This window comes from Mus pahari, chromosome 16 (genome assembly GCF_900095145.1).
Source record: "Mus pahari chromosome 16, PAHARI_EIJ_v1.1, whole genome shotgun sequence".
Lineage (NCBI taxonomy): Eukaryota > Metazoa > Chordata > Mammalia > Rodentia > Muridae > Mus > Mus pahari.
In genome coordinates this window covers 65970014-65984405 of record NC_034605.1, presented here as the reverse complement: position 1 = coordinate 65984405, position 14392 = coordinate 65970014, and the positions used below count along the sequence as shown (strand labels likewise).

General features: G+C 51.7%; 1 protein-coding gene across 3 annotated transcripts in view; it reads left to right on the top strand.

Annotated features, from left to right (window-relative positions):
* Nucleotides 1–538: 538 nt before the first annotated feature.
* The window catches only part of Ptch1 (patched 1), a 65399-nt gene continuing 51545 nt past the window's right edge, over nt 539–14392 (top strand). The window contains exons 1-2 of one of the 3 annotated variants that reach the window (XM_029547318.1): nt 539–1128; nt 10396–10588. In XM_029547318.1, the coding sequence (XP_029403178.1) occupies nt 1126–1128; nt 10396–10588 (196 nt within the window). In that variant the 5' untranslated portion in view covers nt 539–1125. Of the gene's footprint in view, nt 1129–7848; nt 8844–9568; nt 9752–10395; nt 10589–14392 lie in introns of those variants that run through there. The other 2 variants (XM_021215202.2, XM_029547317.1) reach the window with 2 other exon arrangements.

Here is a 14392-nt window from a genome sequence, read left to right as displayed (position 1 = left end):
ATTTGGGTGGTATCCCCCAAAAACCACAGTAATTGGAGGGGAAAGGAAGCAAATATCAATTATGATCCCTCAGCCAGTTTCCCAGCTTGGTTTCCAAGGAGCCCCACCTTCATGTCTTCAGAAGTAGTGGCTTCCTTGGACAGACAACAATAACAACAAAACAACAACAACAAAACAACAAAATCTCCACTCCCAAACCCAGTACTCAAATAGGTCTCCAATCCAAGGAAACCTCAATGATGATAAGCCCACGACCCTGCTGTAGGCCTGGAGATTATTAACTGGACCACTGACTGCCTCTCAGCGAGTCCTGGGAAAGCGAGCTAGGGAAGAGTAAGGTGCTCTCTTTTGGAAGCCCTGGGGGCGCCCCCACCTCCTTTGAGGCTGCGGAAAATGCTAAAACGCACTTCCTCGCTCGCTCAGCACATCCTCCTCCCCAAACCAGGGTTCTGGAACCGCGGCCAAAAGGAAGGCAGCTACTCTGAGAGGGGAGCGCCGGCTGGCGACCGAGAGGGCCCCAGGGACCCCCCGCACTGCAGCCGCGGGGGGCGCTCAGGGGGCGGCCAGAGCTCGCTAGGGCTCGCCAGGCCGGGCGCCTCCCAGGACGGCTGGGAGGGCAGCCTGTTTACCCAGGAGGGCTGCGCTGATAGCACGTTCCTCCAGTTTACTTTGCCTTCCTTGGGTTTATTGTAAAGGGGTAAAGTTTTCGGATCTGTCACGTGACCCTGACAGGTCCTGCCTATGGCGCGGCAGACCACCCACGCCGAGGGCCATGGACCTGCTTAATAGAAACAGGCTTGTAATTGTGAGTCCGCGCCGCACTCCGCCGAAAGCCTGCGGCGGCCCCGCGCGCCGGGGTTTTTACACTTTCCGTTCCTTTTGTAAAGACGGAGGAGGAGGAAAAGACGAAGACGAAGACGGGGGGAAAAGAGAAGGCGACAGGGCAGACAAAGAGACCCGCGGCGACAGGGCCTGGGGGAAAAGAAGAGAGACAGGGAGAAGAGAGAGCCACGCAGCACCAGCCAAGGGGGGGCCCGGGAAATTAATAAAAGGAATTGATGTGAACCTCACGGCCAGCGTCCGCGCCATCCGCAGCAGCGCTCCGGCCAGGGGCTGAGGCCGGCTATGGTGAGTGCGCCGTGTCTCCGGGGACGCCCCTCGCCTAGCCCCAACCCAATGCCCGGGCTGGTGAGAAGGGCGGGCGGCCGGGTGGATGCGGCTCCGGGGTGCAGAATAGGGGACCGTGTCCACACGCTCGCCTGCAGCTCGCACGCCGGGACCCCTGCCCCCAGGCCGACTCGGCAGGGAGGAAAGCCGGCTGTGGCGCGCTGGGGGAACAGCTCTGGGGGGATTTCCCACGGAGGGGGTCGCCTGGGATCCCATTTGCACGCTTGAAAGGGTCGCCACCTTGGCTTCCGTTCTTTGAGCCGGGTGGTGGCTACTGCCTGGCGGGCACAGGCAGCGCGGTTGATGGAAGGGCTAGTGGCGAGAGTGACAGCGCCGGGGTGGGGGGGAGGGCAGGGGGCTGCTCAAGGGTGCGCGCGCGCGCCGCAGACGCTTTTCTGGGCGCAGGGGACGTAAGCTGGAGGGGACCCACGCACCCACACACAGAGCTGGCAGTGGCATGCTCAGACACCTGGCTGAACGCAACACCTAGATTGGAGAGAGGCGCCTTCTCAAAGGCACGGACTCCTCCCTGCTGCGGTTGGTGGGGAGAAAAGAGGCCAAGGGCGCTTTGAGTTCACCGCCCGGCTTGGGTAGAGGAGAGGGGTGTGTGCTGACTCTTGCGCCTACGGAATCGGGCACTCTGGTGCCTGCCACCCATTAAAGAGGTGGGCGGGTGGAGCAATGCCCAGAGCGCTGTGTGCGGCCTCAGGGGAACCTCGAAGTGGGTCTCACTGACCCAGACCCTCACGGAATGAGTTGGTCCCAACCCAGGGACCCTCCTGTTCCCAAATACTGCTTTCGGTGACACATGGTATGTCTGTCTTCATGCATTGAAGTCCACGTTTAAAATGCCCAGTGTGTTTCTGAAGTCAGTATTTGTCACATAAGAACCACCATAAGGAGTCTTATCGGGGAATGACACCAGAGACTCGAGTTGTCTTGGACCAGGGTGAGAAGATTATCTTTCCTTTTTATCCTTCCTCCCTTGGCACTAGGCAGAAATAATGAAGACCCTTACTGGGTGCCTCTAAATAGTTAATAATTGGACCACTGAGGTCTTGTGTGTGCCTCTAAATAGTTAATAATTGGACCACTGAGGTCTTGTACTACAATAGTCATTTTTCATCCTTCTGTGTGTGTTCAATTTTTTTCTTCTTCTTGGCTCCAGTACTTCAACATGCAATTAGTTGCCTCCACAAAGCAAGACAATGCTTTTTGGTGTCATCCTTTGTTACTGTAACTTATTATTTCTGGGTGGTTCTTCAGAATACATTGTTGCCTCAGGTGCATTGTGCCCTGTGTTGTAAAACAAGGGCCTTTCCATTGTGAATGTGTGTGTTCCAGTTGTCACCCAGCGTCCTTCTACCAGGCAATAAAATGCCTTTGAATCCATGGTCTTTTAAAATTAAAATGTTGAACTAAGGTGACACCAATAGACTTTGCCATCTTAATACACCAATTCTCATTTTGAGCATTGGCTTTATTTTTTTAACTCATTGTGCAAATGTATTTAATTTCTGGTTATAGATTTTTGTCATAATCTGACAAGCCGTTTGAACGGGAGTTAGCACCATTTGGAACTGTTTTGTGAAAAGAGACTGTTTAACAGATTGCTTTGGATTGTCTACAGATAAGAAATTTGTAAGATAAATATGGATTAAAATGCCCACCTTCCCTGTTCTGCCCCCTCCCCATACACATACCTTTTATTTTCTACAGCCTCTGCCACAGTGTATAATGCCCCATTGAGACATGTAGGCGTGATGTGTAAACCGGATTAGGAGTATGAAAGAAAGACACACAATGAGCTGGAATTGTTTTACTTCCCTTTCATTTCTCATGCCTATATCTCTAATAAATTTGCTCCAGCAGTGGGTCAAAGGGATCATGTTGCTCAGATTCTTTTTCACCCAGGACCAAAGACAGGGAAAGACTGGGAACATTGAAATGTGGTTGGTTTTTTTTTTTTTTTTTCCAGAGTCAGAGCAGGGTACAGATATAATAGATACAGAGAGGTATGGAAGGGAGAAATGCCTGGGATCTGAGTGTCTCAAGAACACATCTCTATCCATTAGAGTAGGACAATGCAGCAAAGGAGAGAGATATTTAGAGAAGAGGGGCGGGACTTGGTATAGGGGTCCATTCTGATCTTTCTGACAAGTTCATTGAAGGCTCTGCAGTTGGTGACATTCTTAGCAAAAGAATATCAGTAGCTTTTGGTACTGCATAAAGCCAATTCTTCAAGTATTTAAACCTGCAGAGATTGACTCAGGCATTTCTGGGACCTTCTGCAGGGCACCCCCTCTTGGCTGCCCTCCCCACCCCCAGCTCACTGTAAGCTCCTGGGTCTGTGCTGTGGACCTCTCATTTACTCCTTTGTGGAGTTGGGAGCAGCTTCCCATTAAAGGAGATCAGAGGTAATTAGCAGCATTATTTTGACAAGTTGGTTAGGGCTGTTCCCCTTCCTTCAGCCTGGGGGGGGGTAGTGGTGGTTGGGGGGGGGCTATTAAGGACAGGAAACTGGAGGTGGAGAGACGTGAAGGTGAAGAGAGTCAAGCCCAGTGGTTTTACACACTTGTGTTTCTGGATCTTTCCTTATCTCCTCCCTGAAACCTTTTTAGGCTCATTTTCTGCCATCTCCTTGCACAGTCTGTATAAATACTCAGGCTGCCAGTGAGCAAATAAAACATTGGTCTCTCTACGAAGAAAATGGGGGTAAGATGGTGGCAGATTGGCTTAAGATTTAACTCTTATCCAAACTGCCTTAGAGTTTGCCCAGGCCCTATCCTATCACTCCTGTCCTGTATCCTGGGCTATGTAGAACACTACACCCCACCCCCACCCTCTTTCTCCTACCTTTGTAACATCCATACACAAAGCATCACACTTCCTCTCTATATCCCCTCCTTGCAATAATACTGTAGGATTTAGTATCATATTTGCAATTCTTTGAATTTCTGAAAGGCCGCTGAACTTAATGGGTGGAAAATTATGACAAAGCCTAGGGTCAAATGGCTGGAACATCTTTACCCCTATATGCTGCAGAAATGAGCTACATGACAATGGATCTTAAAGACTCCTAAAGTTCTGAGAAGTCAGTGAAAAGCTAAACCTCAACATGTCTGGCACTCATAATTTCAAACCATTGGAACATCCTAAGTCAGAGGACAGATGTTTTATCTCAAGTGTCATCCTAGCACTTGGACAATCTGATGTCATTTTTTAGTTGTGTGTGGTAGGGCTATGGATATCTGAAGCACTGGAACAGAGAGGGGAGGAGACAGTGAAGGAATCTAGAGCATTGAAGGAATCTGTCCTGGGTCGTGATGGGAAGAAAAATGACAGTTTATATTTTCTATTGAACTTCAGTTGGAAGAGTGAATGGTCGCTCAGCTCTGGCTTCACAGAGACTGGCAGCTCCTGCTGGTCAAGGCCCTAAGCTCTCGGTTATTTGGGGAGCCACCAGGCAGAAAGACCCTTCAAAGAGACTGTATTGCCAGATACCTTAGCAGGCCTGTCTCCTCCACTCTGCCTCTCAGGTCTGTGGAATCCTTGCAGTTAGCTGGAAGTTAACAAACCCGGTGTGGCTCAGCGGTCCCCTGCACAGGGCATGCATATTAAAGCCGACAAAGCTTACAAATGTAAATAAGGGTAGATTGATTAGGAACAACATTATCGCTGGGAATGTCACACTCACATGCATCAGCAATGAGGCAAATTGGGGGCAGCCTCAGCCCTGACCACCCAAGTCGAGCAGTCTTTTTAGACTGGCTCCTCTTCCCTTTCTTAAAACGTTACAGAAACAAGGCCAATTAGATCCCCAAAGTAATTCATCTCTATGAAAAAAGCAGACCACAGGGGAAGCGGCGGGTGGGGGCTGGGGAGATTAAGATAGCGCTTGTTAGAGAGAGCCTGGGGATTGCGTCCTGAAACTTACGGGTAGAGTTTACAGGTCAGGACCATTGTCTGGGATGCTGAAAAGTTAACCTATCAAACAGCGGGCGAGGGGTCGCAGAGCGCTGCAAACCTCGGGGTTCCATGTTCAGAACTTTTAAGAATTAAGTCAAATCGAGGGAAAAGCGCCCGGGCGGAAGAGGCTTTGCATAACTGGGCTAAAGTTTCATTCTAGAATCCAAACAGCTATACTGCAACCCAAGAAGTAAAAACCTGGAAGAGGGAAACAGTACATGCTTAGGAGTAAAATACTGTAAGGAATTTGAAAAGACAACGTTTATAGAGCTATGTGGTTACCTTGCCATACACACAGCCAGCTTCAAATTAAAAAAAAAACAAAACAGGCTGACCTTTGAACTCGGGATGTCACCCTCAATTTTTGAAAAAACAGCCCAATTTCCAAGAGCATGAAATGTAAAAGCTTAAATAGTAGTAGTCCACCCCCTTTCTACCTTATGCTGACAACCAACTATCTTAACAGTCCTGCTTCCAGCACGTTACTCGACATTAAGGTAGTGTCTTTCCCTTCCCCTGCATGCCTTTTCAGGATTTTTCAGTTCTTCCGAAAGTCAGTCTTCGGAAAAATCACGTGCTCCCTGGTGTTAGGAGTTTTGAATTTCCGCGCTGGCCCGACACCCAGGTCATCTTCCTTATCCTGTGAACACCCCCAAATGCTTCTACTTGGTCTCTGTTCCCTCAGATTCATCACCCCACTTTAGGAACTACACAAATTCTGCGGGTTTGGGATTCAGGATGGCAAGGCGTCCTAGGGAAGCCCGGAAGGAGACGAGGCTAGAGGCGAGGCAGGCTGGGCAGCGATGAAGGAAGGCAACGCGATGGGGATGGAGGAGACCTCACCCTCCACCGCCGGCCCCAGGAGCCGTGTGCTCCGCCGGTGGCCGCGCGCCCCTTCGCGGCCCCTGTCTAACCACAGTCGGCGCCGCTGAATGGAAGGGCCGGAACGCAGCCATTGGCCGGCAGCTGAGAGGCCGCGCGTTCATTGGGCAACGCGAGGGGGCTGGGCCGCCTTCAGGAATGTACTACGGCGTGTCCGGCACGTCTGTCCGCGGCGGTAGGGCGCGCACACTGCCCGGGGCCCGGGAAGGTTGTGCGCACTGTGATGAGGGCTGGGGCGCGCTGGCCTCGCGCGCGGACCCTGTTACCTGTGAGCCCGCGTCACGAGCAGGCAGGCCGAAGACTGGAGTGCGCGGGCGCGAACGCGCACTAACGCGGGCGCGCGCCTGGGCCTCTCGCTCCAGGTCACGTGGTGGAGTAGGCTCCGCCTTCTCCCCGCTCCTCCCCCTTTCCCTCCATCTGGGTTTCTTTCTTTCCTTTTCTTTCTTCTTTTTTTTTTTTCAATGAACACACACCGTGTGCATCTTAAAGCCACACTGCCCCATTTCACGGGTTCATTTGACTCCTCACTACTTCGGTTCCCTCTGCAGTTCAAGTCGGAAAAGAAAAATAATAGGACTTAGCAGAATCCGGTGTTTCTGGGTCTGGTGTCTACTGCGGGGAGGAGGAACTTCAAAACTTATTGGAGAATGGAATGTGCTTTCTTAAGTGTTATTTTTTTTTTTTCTTAAAGAGCGTAGTTGTGTAGACAGTTTAATTTGTTGCTGGCTCCAGGATTCACTCTCCTCCCCTCCACGTCGCATTTTTCTTCTTGTTGTTTGTTGTTGTGAATCTCCTGAATGTCTTGGTGACACTGGACACAATATCAGGACAAATCGTAGCGCTCTATGAACAATTTGTTTAAAATGAGTTCCACATCAAAGCCTTTATTCTCTTCTACGTCACGCTATTAAATGTTACAGGGTGCGTATCGAGCTTTATTTTTTAAAAAAAAAAGTTTAAAACTGACTTTAAGAATGTGATTAATTAATGGGGACCCAGACGAATTCCAAATAATCAGGAAATCTCTCATTTCCATTTCTCTGGCCTGCTGAAAAGATTTGCTTTTTATATATTAAATATTCAAATAAAAAAGCAGACTTGTCTGGCTTCTCCTTATAGACGTTTTCAAATTGGACTGTGTTGTGTATTTGGTGTGGGGGGGTGATAGGGGAGTGAGAGGGGCTTTTAAAAGGGGTGGCTTTTCCCAACATCCTTGCTCGCCTCTTTAACTTTCCATTTTGTTTATCTTAATACGAGGCGTTGTTCCCTGCGAGAGTCTAAGTCTTGCCTTTGGTTATAAAAGAAAAGAAGAAAAAAAAAATTGGCACACACTGGCGCACTATCCACCACCCTGTCATTATTGGTGCAGGCCTGGGAATTCAAGCCGGACCTCCCAGTATTTGCTGCAGCTTGAGGCCAAAGTGCCTCTAAAAGGGTTTTCTTTGAGGAATCTCAGAAATTGTTTAAGCGCTTAAAAAAATATTACATATCCCCCATGTCTATTGCGAGGCAAATGCTCCTGTATGTGTGAGTGTGTGCGTGTGTATGTGTGTGTCTCTCTGTGTGTGCGCGCGCGCTCGCAAAAGGCGTCTCAAAAAAGAAGACACTGTTGAAAAGAAAAGAAATAAGAAAGAAAGGAGGGGGGAGCATTCCTTAATGGAAGGATTGCATGCGAGAAGGTTGGCGCTGAGCGAGCGCCCCCCCACCCCCAAGCCTGGGATGCACACACGGGGGTTGCCTACCTGGGTGGTCTCTCTACTTTGGTGAGCTGTTGCTAAGCAGCTAATAATAGTCATGTTTGCTGAGTAATTTCTGCCCTCCAAGAGCCAATCGCGTTGGAGAAACCCAAGCCATCTGACAGCCCCGGGGGCGGGAGTTCCAGCCTTTTTCTCTTTCGCTCGCTCTCTCCCCCTCCACCCCCTCCCCTCCTCCTCCTCTTTCTCCAAATGGAGAGAGTTCTTTTTTTTCTTCTTCCATCTCATCTATTGAGTCAAGGAGCTGCTGCGGCCGCTGCCCGCTGCACACACACAGAGCGGAGTCCCCAGGTCCCGGTAGCGAAAGAAGCGCGCGGCGCGGGGGCAGAATGGTCCAGCGGGTCGGTGAGGAGAACAAGAAAGCAGAGTCCGGGACCGAGCAGCCACCGCGAACCCAGCAGCCCGAGAGCGAGCAGCCGCTTCAGAAGCCGCCACCGCCAACTCCAGCCGCAGCCGCAGCAGCACTGGCAGCAGCAGCGGCAGCCCCGGCCCGGCATCGTTGAGAGTCGCCGGGTACCGTCGCGTCGCCCACAGCGGGCGCTGAGGGAGCCGGCGCGAGCGGCGGGGGTCTGCGCGCGCCTTCTGCCGTGAAGGGGTCGCGGCGCGGGGCGGGGACGTCTGGGGGGGACTTGGGGACCGCGAGGCGCGCCCTGGAAGCGCCGGCTCTCGCCTTCCCGCGAGCTGGATGTGGGCAGCGGCGGCCGCAAAGACCTCGGGACTCACGCGCAATGTGGCAATGGAAGGCGCAGGGTCTGAGTCCCCGGCAGCGGCCACGGCCGCAGCACCCGCAGCGCCCGCCGTGTGAGCGGCAGCAGCGGGTCTGTCACCCGGAGCCGGAGTCCCCGGCGGCCAGCAGCGTCCTCGCGAGCCGAGCGCCCAGGCGCGCCCGGAGCCCGCGGCGGCGGCGGCAACATGGCCTCGGCTGGTAACGCCGCCGGGGCCCTGGGCAGGCAGGCCGGCGGCGGGAGGCGCAGACGGACCGGGGGACCGCACCGAGCCGCGCCGGACCGGGACTATCTGCACCGGCCCAGCTACTGCGACGCCGCCTTCGCTCTGGAGCAGATTTCCAAGGTGCACTTCTGTCCCCTCCTCCCTCTTCACTTTTCCCTCTTCTTCCTCCTTGGGATCCCTTCCACACAGACACACACACACTCCTGAGAAAACAGCAGACAAGTGAAGGTTGAAAATTTCAAACCCTCCCACCGGACTTCGGAGAAAAGGGCTGTCTGAGGTCCGCAGGGGGTGGAGGGGTGCCTGTGTGTGTGTGTGCGTGCGTGTGTGTGTGGTGTGTGCGCGCGCACACGCCCTCCCTGGTGTGCCTTTTCCGGAGCTTTGGAAAACGTCCTGAGTGGACCACCTCCAGGGCGGCCGCAATGCGGCACTGCCCTCGGCCCCAGCGCCTTTCTCCCGCGCCCCTGCCCACGGTTGCAGCCTAAAGTTCGGCGTTGCCACATTTCTTAACCTCTTTGAGGGGGAGGCGGAGTGGAGAGAGGCGGAGAGAGACAGAGGGGAGGGAGCCAAAGTAAAGGTGGTTTCCTTTTTTGGCAGCCGGTTCTGCTTTCGTTGAGCTTAAAATCTCTGCTCCCTTAAAAATTATTCTCGGGAGAGGACGTCCCCTCTCTTCCAGGTCTTGGGCCGCCTCTTCTCGCAGCCTGCCGGGGAGAGGGGCAGTTGTAAACAAGTTGCCACCTTAAATCTTCGGTACGGGTGTGCGGAACGGCCGGGTTCATTGTGTTTACGAGGCTGGCTGAAATGTGTGGAATCCGGGGAAGGCAAGCACCTAGCCTGGGGCCCGTAGGGGCCCTGGCCAGCACCCGGGGCTCCGCCGCCCCGAAAGCAGCCTGCGCCCAGCCAGGACCCCCGCCGGCGCCGGCCTGGGCCTCTTCCCTGTGCACTCGGCTGTTTTAAAGAGTTCATCAGGAGGGAATGGGAGAGGAGGGAAAGATCCTTTTGGCCGCCCTCTTCCGAGCACAAATAGTGTAAGTTGTAGATGGCTGCCGCATTTCCTAACTGAGCTCCCGCGGTGTCTCCTAAGGCTGTGGAAAAGAGTGTGGACCGAGTTCTGGCTGCGGGGCTCACCACGTGGACCTCGCGTAGAGCCACACCAGGCCGGGGCCAGATGGGCCACGGTTGCTGTATATTGTCCCTAAATGCGCTTGCGCCCTTCACTCGGCCTCCGGGTCACAGGAGGAGGCCACAGGCTGGAGCAGGACTTAGGGAAGGGGGGACGTTTCCTGGGGGTTCTTTAGTGTTGGGCTTCTCGGCTAGGATCACTCAGGCCCTCCCTCTCCAGGACCTCAGTACTAAACCATGGCTGCTGGTGGTGGCTTCTCTGTTAGCCTCTCTTCCCCAGCACCCCAAGTCTCATTCAGGACTGGCGCCACGCGTGGGAGCGCCCCCTGGTCCCTAGAGTACAGTTCTCACGCTGCAGTTTCACTGATTTACAACCAAGGCCCCCACGCCCCCAGGGCTCCCTCTGGATGATCCTGGTTCCAGTCCGAGGGAGAGTCTTTGCGCCGCGGGCGCCCACGCCCCACACTGCTGTCCAGAGGGGATCCCCGGGCGGGTGTGCGGGGGACAGCGATTCCCTGGCGTTCACTCCTCCCTTCTGCTTCGTCCCCAGGGGAAGGCTACTGGCCGGAAAGCGCCGCTGTGGCTGAGAGCGAAGTTTCAGAGACTCTTATTTAAACTGGGTTGTTACATTCAAAAGAACTGCGGCAAGTTTTTGGTTGTGGGTCTCCTCATATTTGGGGCCTTCGCTGTGGGATTAAAGGCAGCTAATCTCGAGACCAACGTGGAGGAGCTGTGGGTGGAAGGTAAGCGACCAGGCGCCGCTAGCGCGTCCTTCGTCTTCCTTCCCTTTACTGCGTTTGATGAAGATATTTGCCAGCTTGCACCTAGAGCCTCCTTGTAGCCAACGAAGCCCTTGCCCGCACCAGGGGCGACTGTTTATTGTTTGCATGGCTGGCCAGCAGCCAGGCCCGCCCGACAAAGGCCGCGCTGTAATCTACTCGGGGCGCTGCGCTTTGCTAGGTGTGGTGGGAGAGAGTGGCGGGGGCGCAGAGGCCCTGCGCGGGACGGACCACTCTGCAGGGCCGTGGGGGTGGTCCCCGAGGCCCGCCACAGCAGCCTGCCTGGCTTTGGCCCGGGAGCTGCGGCCCGGGAAAGGCCTCTCTGATCCGGGCGCCTGGGCTCGGCTTCTTCCCCCCCAACCCCCCACCCACCCACTGTGTCTGCGGTGAAAGGAGAGGGGGGTGGAGGGCAAGGCCACCCCTCTGGCTGCAGGGAGTGTGCGCGCCCCCGGGGCGCGCAGGGGGCGGGCGCCGCGCGGGCCTGCGGAGGCGGCCGCGTGTGTGGTCCTGTTTTTGGACTGCTTTCAACTCTGGGGGAAAAAAACATTTGTCTCAAGGTACCAAGTTGGGGGGGGGGATGTAGTTGAAAAAAATAGTAAAGCACAAACTGGAACGCATGTTTGCAAAGTAGATTAATGTTTTCTCGCGGGTGGGGGGGCTTTTTAAATGGAATTATTCTTGGGGTGGTTGCATTTGTTAGGCTTGCGAGTGTGTGTGTGTTTTAAAAGAAAGCAAGTTTGATGGGAGGGGCCACGGGAGCTTCCCTCGGGTGTGTGTGTGTGTGTGTGTGTGTGTGTGTGTGTGTGTCTTTTATCCAAGTGCCTCGATTTGGAAGGGGAGGGGTTGGGGACCTGCTTTATAAAAGGACTTGTAAATTGAAAATAGGTTTTCCATTTTTCTCCACCCCACCACCGTGGAATCTTTTCGCTCTTTGTGATTTTAGGCTTTCTTTTTTCCTTCGTTCTTTGTTAGTTTCTTAGTTATCTCTTTGAAAAGTACCAATCCCTTGTTTGAAAACATTTTAGCTTCTGGCAAACACTGCTTTGAGCATCAGAGTAGTTGGGCAGATGTTTCAACCCCAAATATTTGGTACATGCCTACTGCAAGCCACCCAGAACAGAATTTTGAAACCAGAGTTAATGAGTAATTCCTTAGGTAACCAGTTTCAGGATGCTCTTGGAAACTAACCTTCCAGAATATTCTGTTACCTTAGCTTTCAGTGTTTTTGCAAAACTAATGGTGGAGTATTTAGTTGGAAAGTGACAAAATAATAATCCTAATCGTTAAGACCAGAGCACTTTCTTGCCTTAAGTAGCTTGGTTAATGAATACAAGTGTCTTTTGGATTGATTCCATTAGGTAATTTACCCCACTTTGCTTCCTTGTCATTGGTAGTTCAGAGAATAGTTTTATTGAGCACTGACTATGTCCCTAGCAACAGATTTCCTTAGTATCTATAGTGTTCCTGACCCTGTGCGAGGCACTGTGATAGAGACATTGCACAGTGCACTGTGCTTCAGACTCCAGGAATTCAATGCATTTTCACTGAGTATAGGCTCACACTTGAACTGGTTCATGAAAGTTAGATTAGGAGAAAAAAGGCCTTAGTAGATGTCTTGGGGGTAGGCAGGAGTATTGGAGAGACAGGAAGCAAGAGAGTATTGGAGGGAACAGCCCATCCCCTGCAAGGTCCTGGAAAGTTAACCACCAGAATGTAAGGTCCTAGGCACAGAAACTGACCAGCAAGGCTATAGAGTGGAAGTTAAGCTAGTGGCTCCACAGTTGGCTTTTTCCAGGCTGATGAGCACCATGGCCTTGCAACAGTTTGGTTTTTAGTAGTTGGAGATGCTGTTTCCATAGATTTTAACAAGCTTACAGAGGTAGTAGAGTTTTCTTAACATTGTTTCAAGAATGACAAAAGACTTAGGTAGAGCGACTCCACCTGGCTAAGTGGAAGATGTTCAGTAAGGAGGACACCTGAGGCAGACACCCCCCCCCACCCCCATCCCCCCTCCTGCTTTTGGCATCTTGGTGGTTTGTTTGTTTGTTTTCTGCTAATACGGCTATGGAACCTAGGTCACCATCATGCTAGGCAAATCCTCCTCCTCTGAGCTATACCCCAACTCTGGCTAGGCTTAGAGAGAGGCTTTAGTTCCTTTCTGCATGGCCATTTTAGTATGGCTCATTGGTTCTCAGGCCTAACACTTTACCTTACAAGTCAATAAAATAGCCATGACTTTTTTTTAATGACATGATTGTATATGTATACAATATTTCATATAACAGGTGTCTCTTTGTTCAAATGAGAATCAGATGATAACTAGGAGTGTGGTCTGAATGTCCCTTCATGTTCATTTTGCTTTCCATTGATTTAGGTCATTTAGTCTGACACTGCCTTGGCCTCATTCATTCATTCTTGCCTTTGCAAGAAACAGGTTACATAAATGTAGGTAAGCTCAAGGAGGAGAGCAGTTGATATTTGATATGGGGTCAAATTTAGTGTTCATGTCAGCAGTCAGAACACTGTGAGTCTTTGGCTTTAGGAATAAATGTCTGATGGTTGTGGTGGTCAGGGAATTAAAATGAGCAGCAGGCCCAAGCTTAGGTTCCTGGTTCCTCTTTGCTTCAGTCTCTTAGATAAAGTCTTTATCACTATCATCTGTTACAGGATGCTCTCTTCAGATTCAGGGTGTGATTACAGGAGTACACACAGACCAGGCAAGGGGAGCCTTACATCTTCCCAGTTAAGCAACAGAAGAAAGGAAAGACTTCTGGTTTAAGGGAAAAGGGAAGCTGGGAAACTGAAGGACAGTTCAGAAAGTTTGATATTCCTCCTGTCAGTCATTAAAAAAAAAAAAAACGACCTGTGATGAGTTGCCTCTGTGCTTGTGTGTATGTGTCTGCACGCAAGCTTACTGGGTGTATTTTATCTTCAAAAATATTTTTAATATAGCCAGGAAAATTAAGGAACCTCCTGACATCCATATCCTGGCCTTGCCTTTCCACAGTTTAACATCCTGAAGAAATGTAGCTTATGAATCCATTCACCACAGGAAGAATCCATTTCCCTTGCTCCCCTCGTCACAAATACACACCACACATGCATGCATAAGTGATAAATAACTTTTTTGTTCTGTTAAGATGTTGGTATAATGATTGCCTTTCAAGAAACTGACCATTATATGTGAAGTGCCACCACCCTGAGTCTTGGGATGTTTTGTTTTGTTTTGTTCTGTACGACACAGATGTCGACAGAAGCTTACTTGTGAAGTTGATAAAGACCCTGGTGTAGTTGGGCACCTACTGTCACAAAGACCCATGGTGGCACTAGAAACATAAAAACATGAGTGGTTATTTCCAAGTAGAAGTATTTGGTCATTGTGGGTTCTCTGTGCCTACTCTGTACTAGGCACTGCCCTAACTCCTGAGAAACGTTGATGACAGTCTGTAGACAAGTCCGTAGGCAGTTAGTTGTCAGGATGTTGGGGAAATCACTGAAGGCTTCCAGGTGGCCCTAGGCTTGGGAAGGTGGAGGTGAGGGACATTCTAGGCAGAAAAAGGAGGATGGGCAAAGGCTCAAGAGATAATTTGTGGGTGGCCTTCAGTGTTCACATTCCAAAGATAGGGTGAATGAAGTGAGGGGTAGACATTTGGTAGCTCGGAAGTTCTCCAGAGGTGAGTCCATGGAGAGTGGCTGGGGCCTGCAGGCTCTTTAAGATGCAGTCTGTGGTTCTGGTGCCCTTCCTGATACCAGAAGAACTTGCATTTG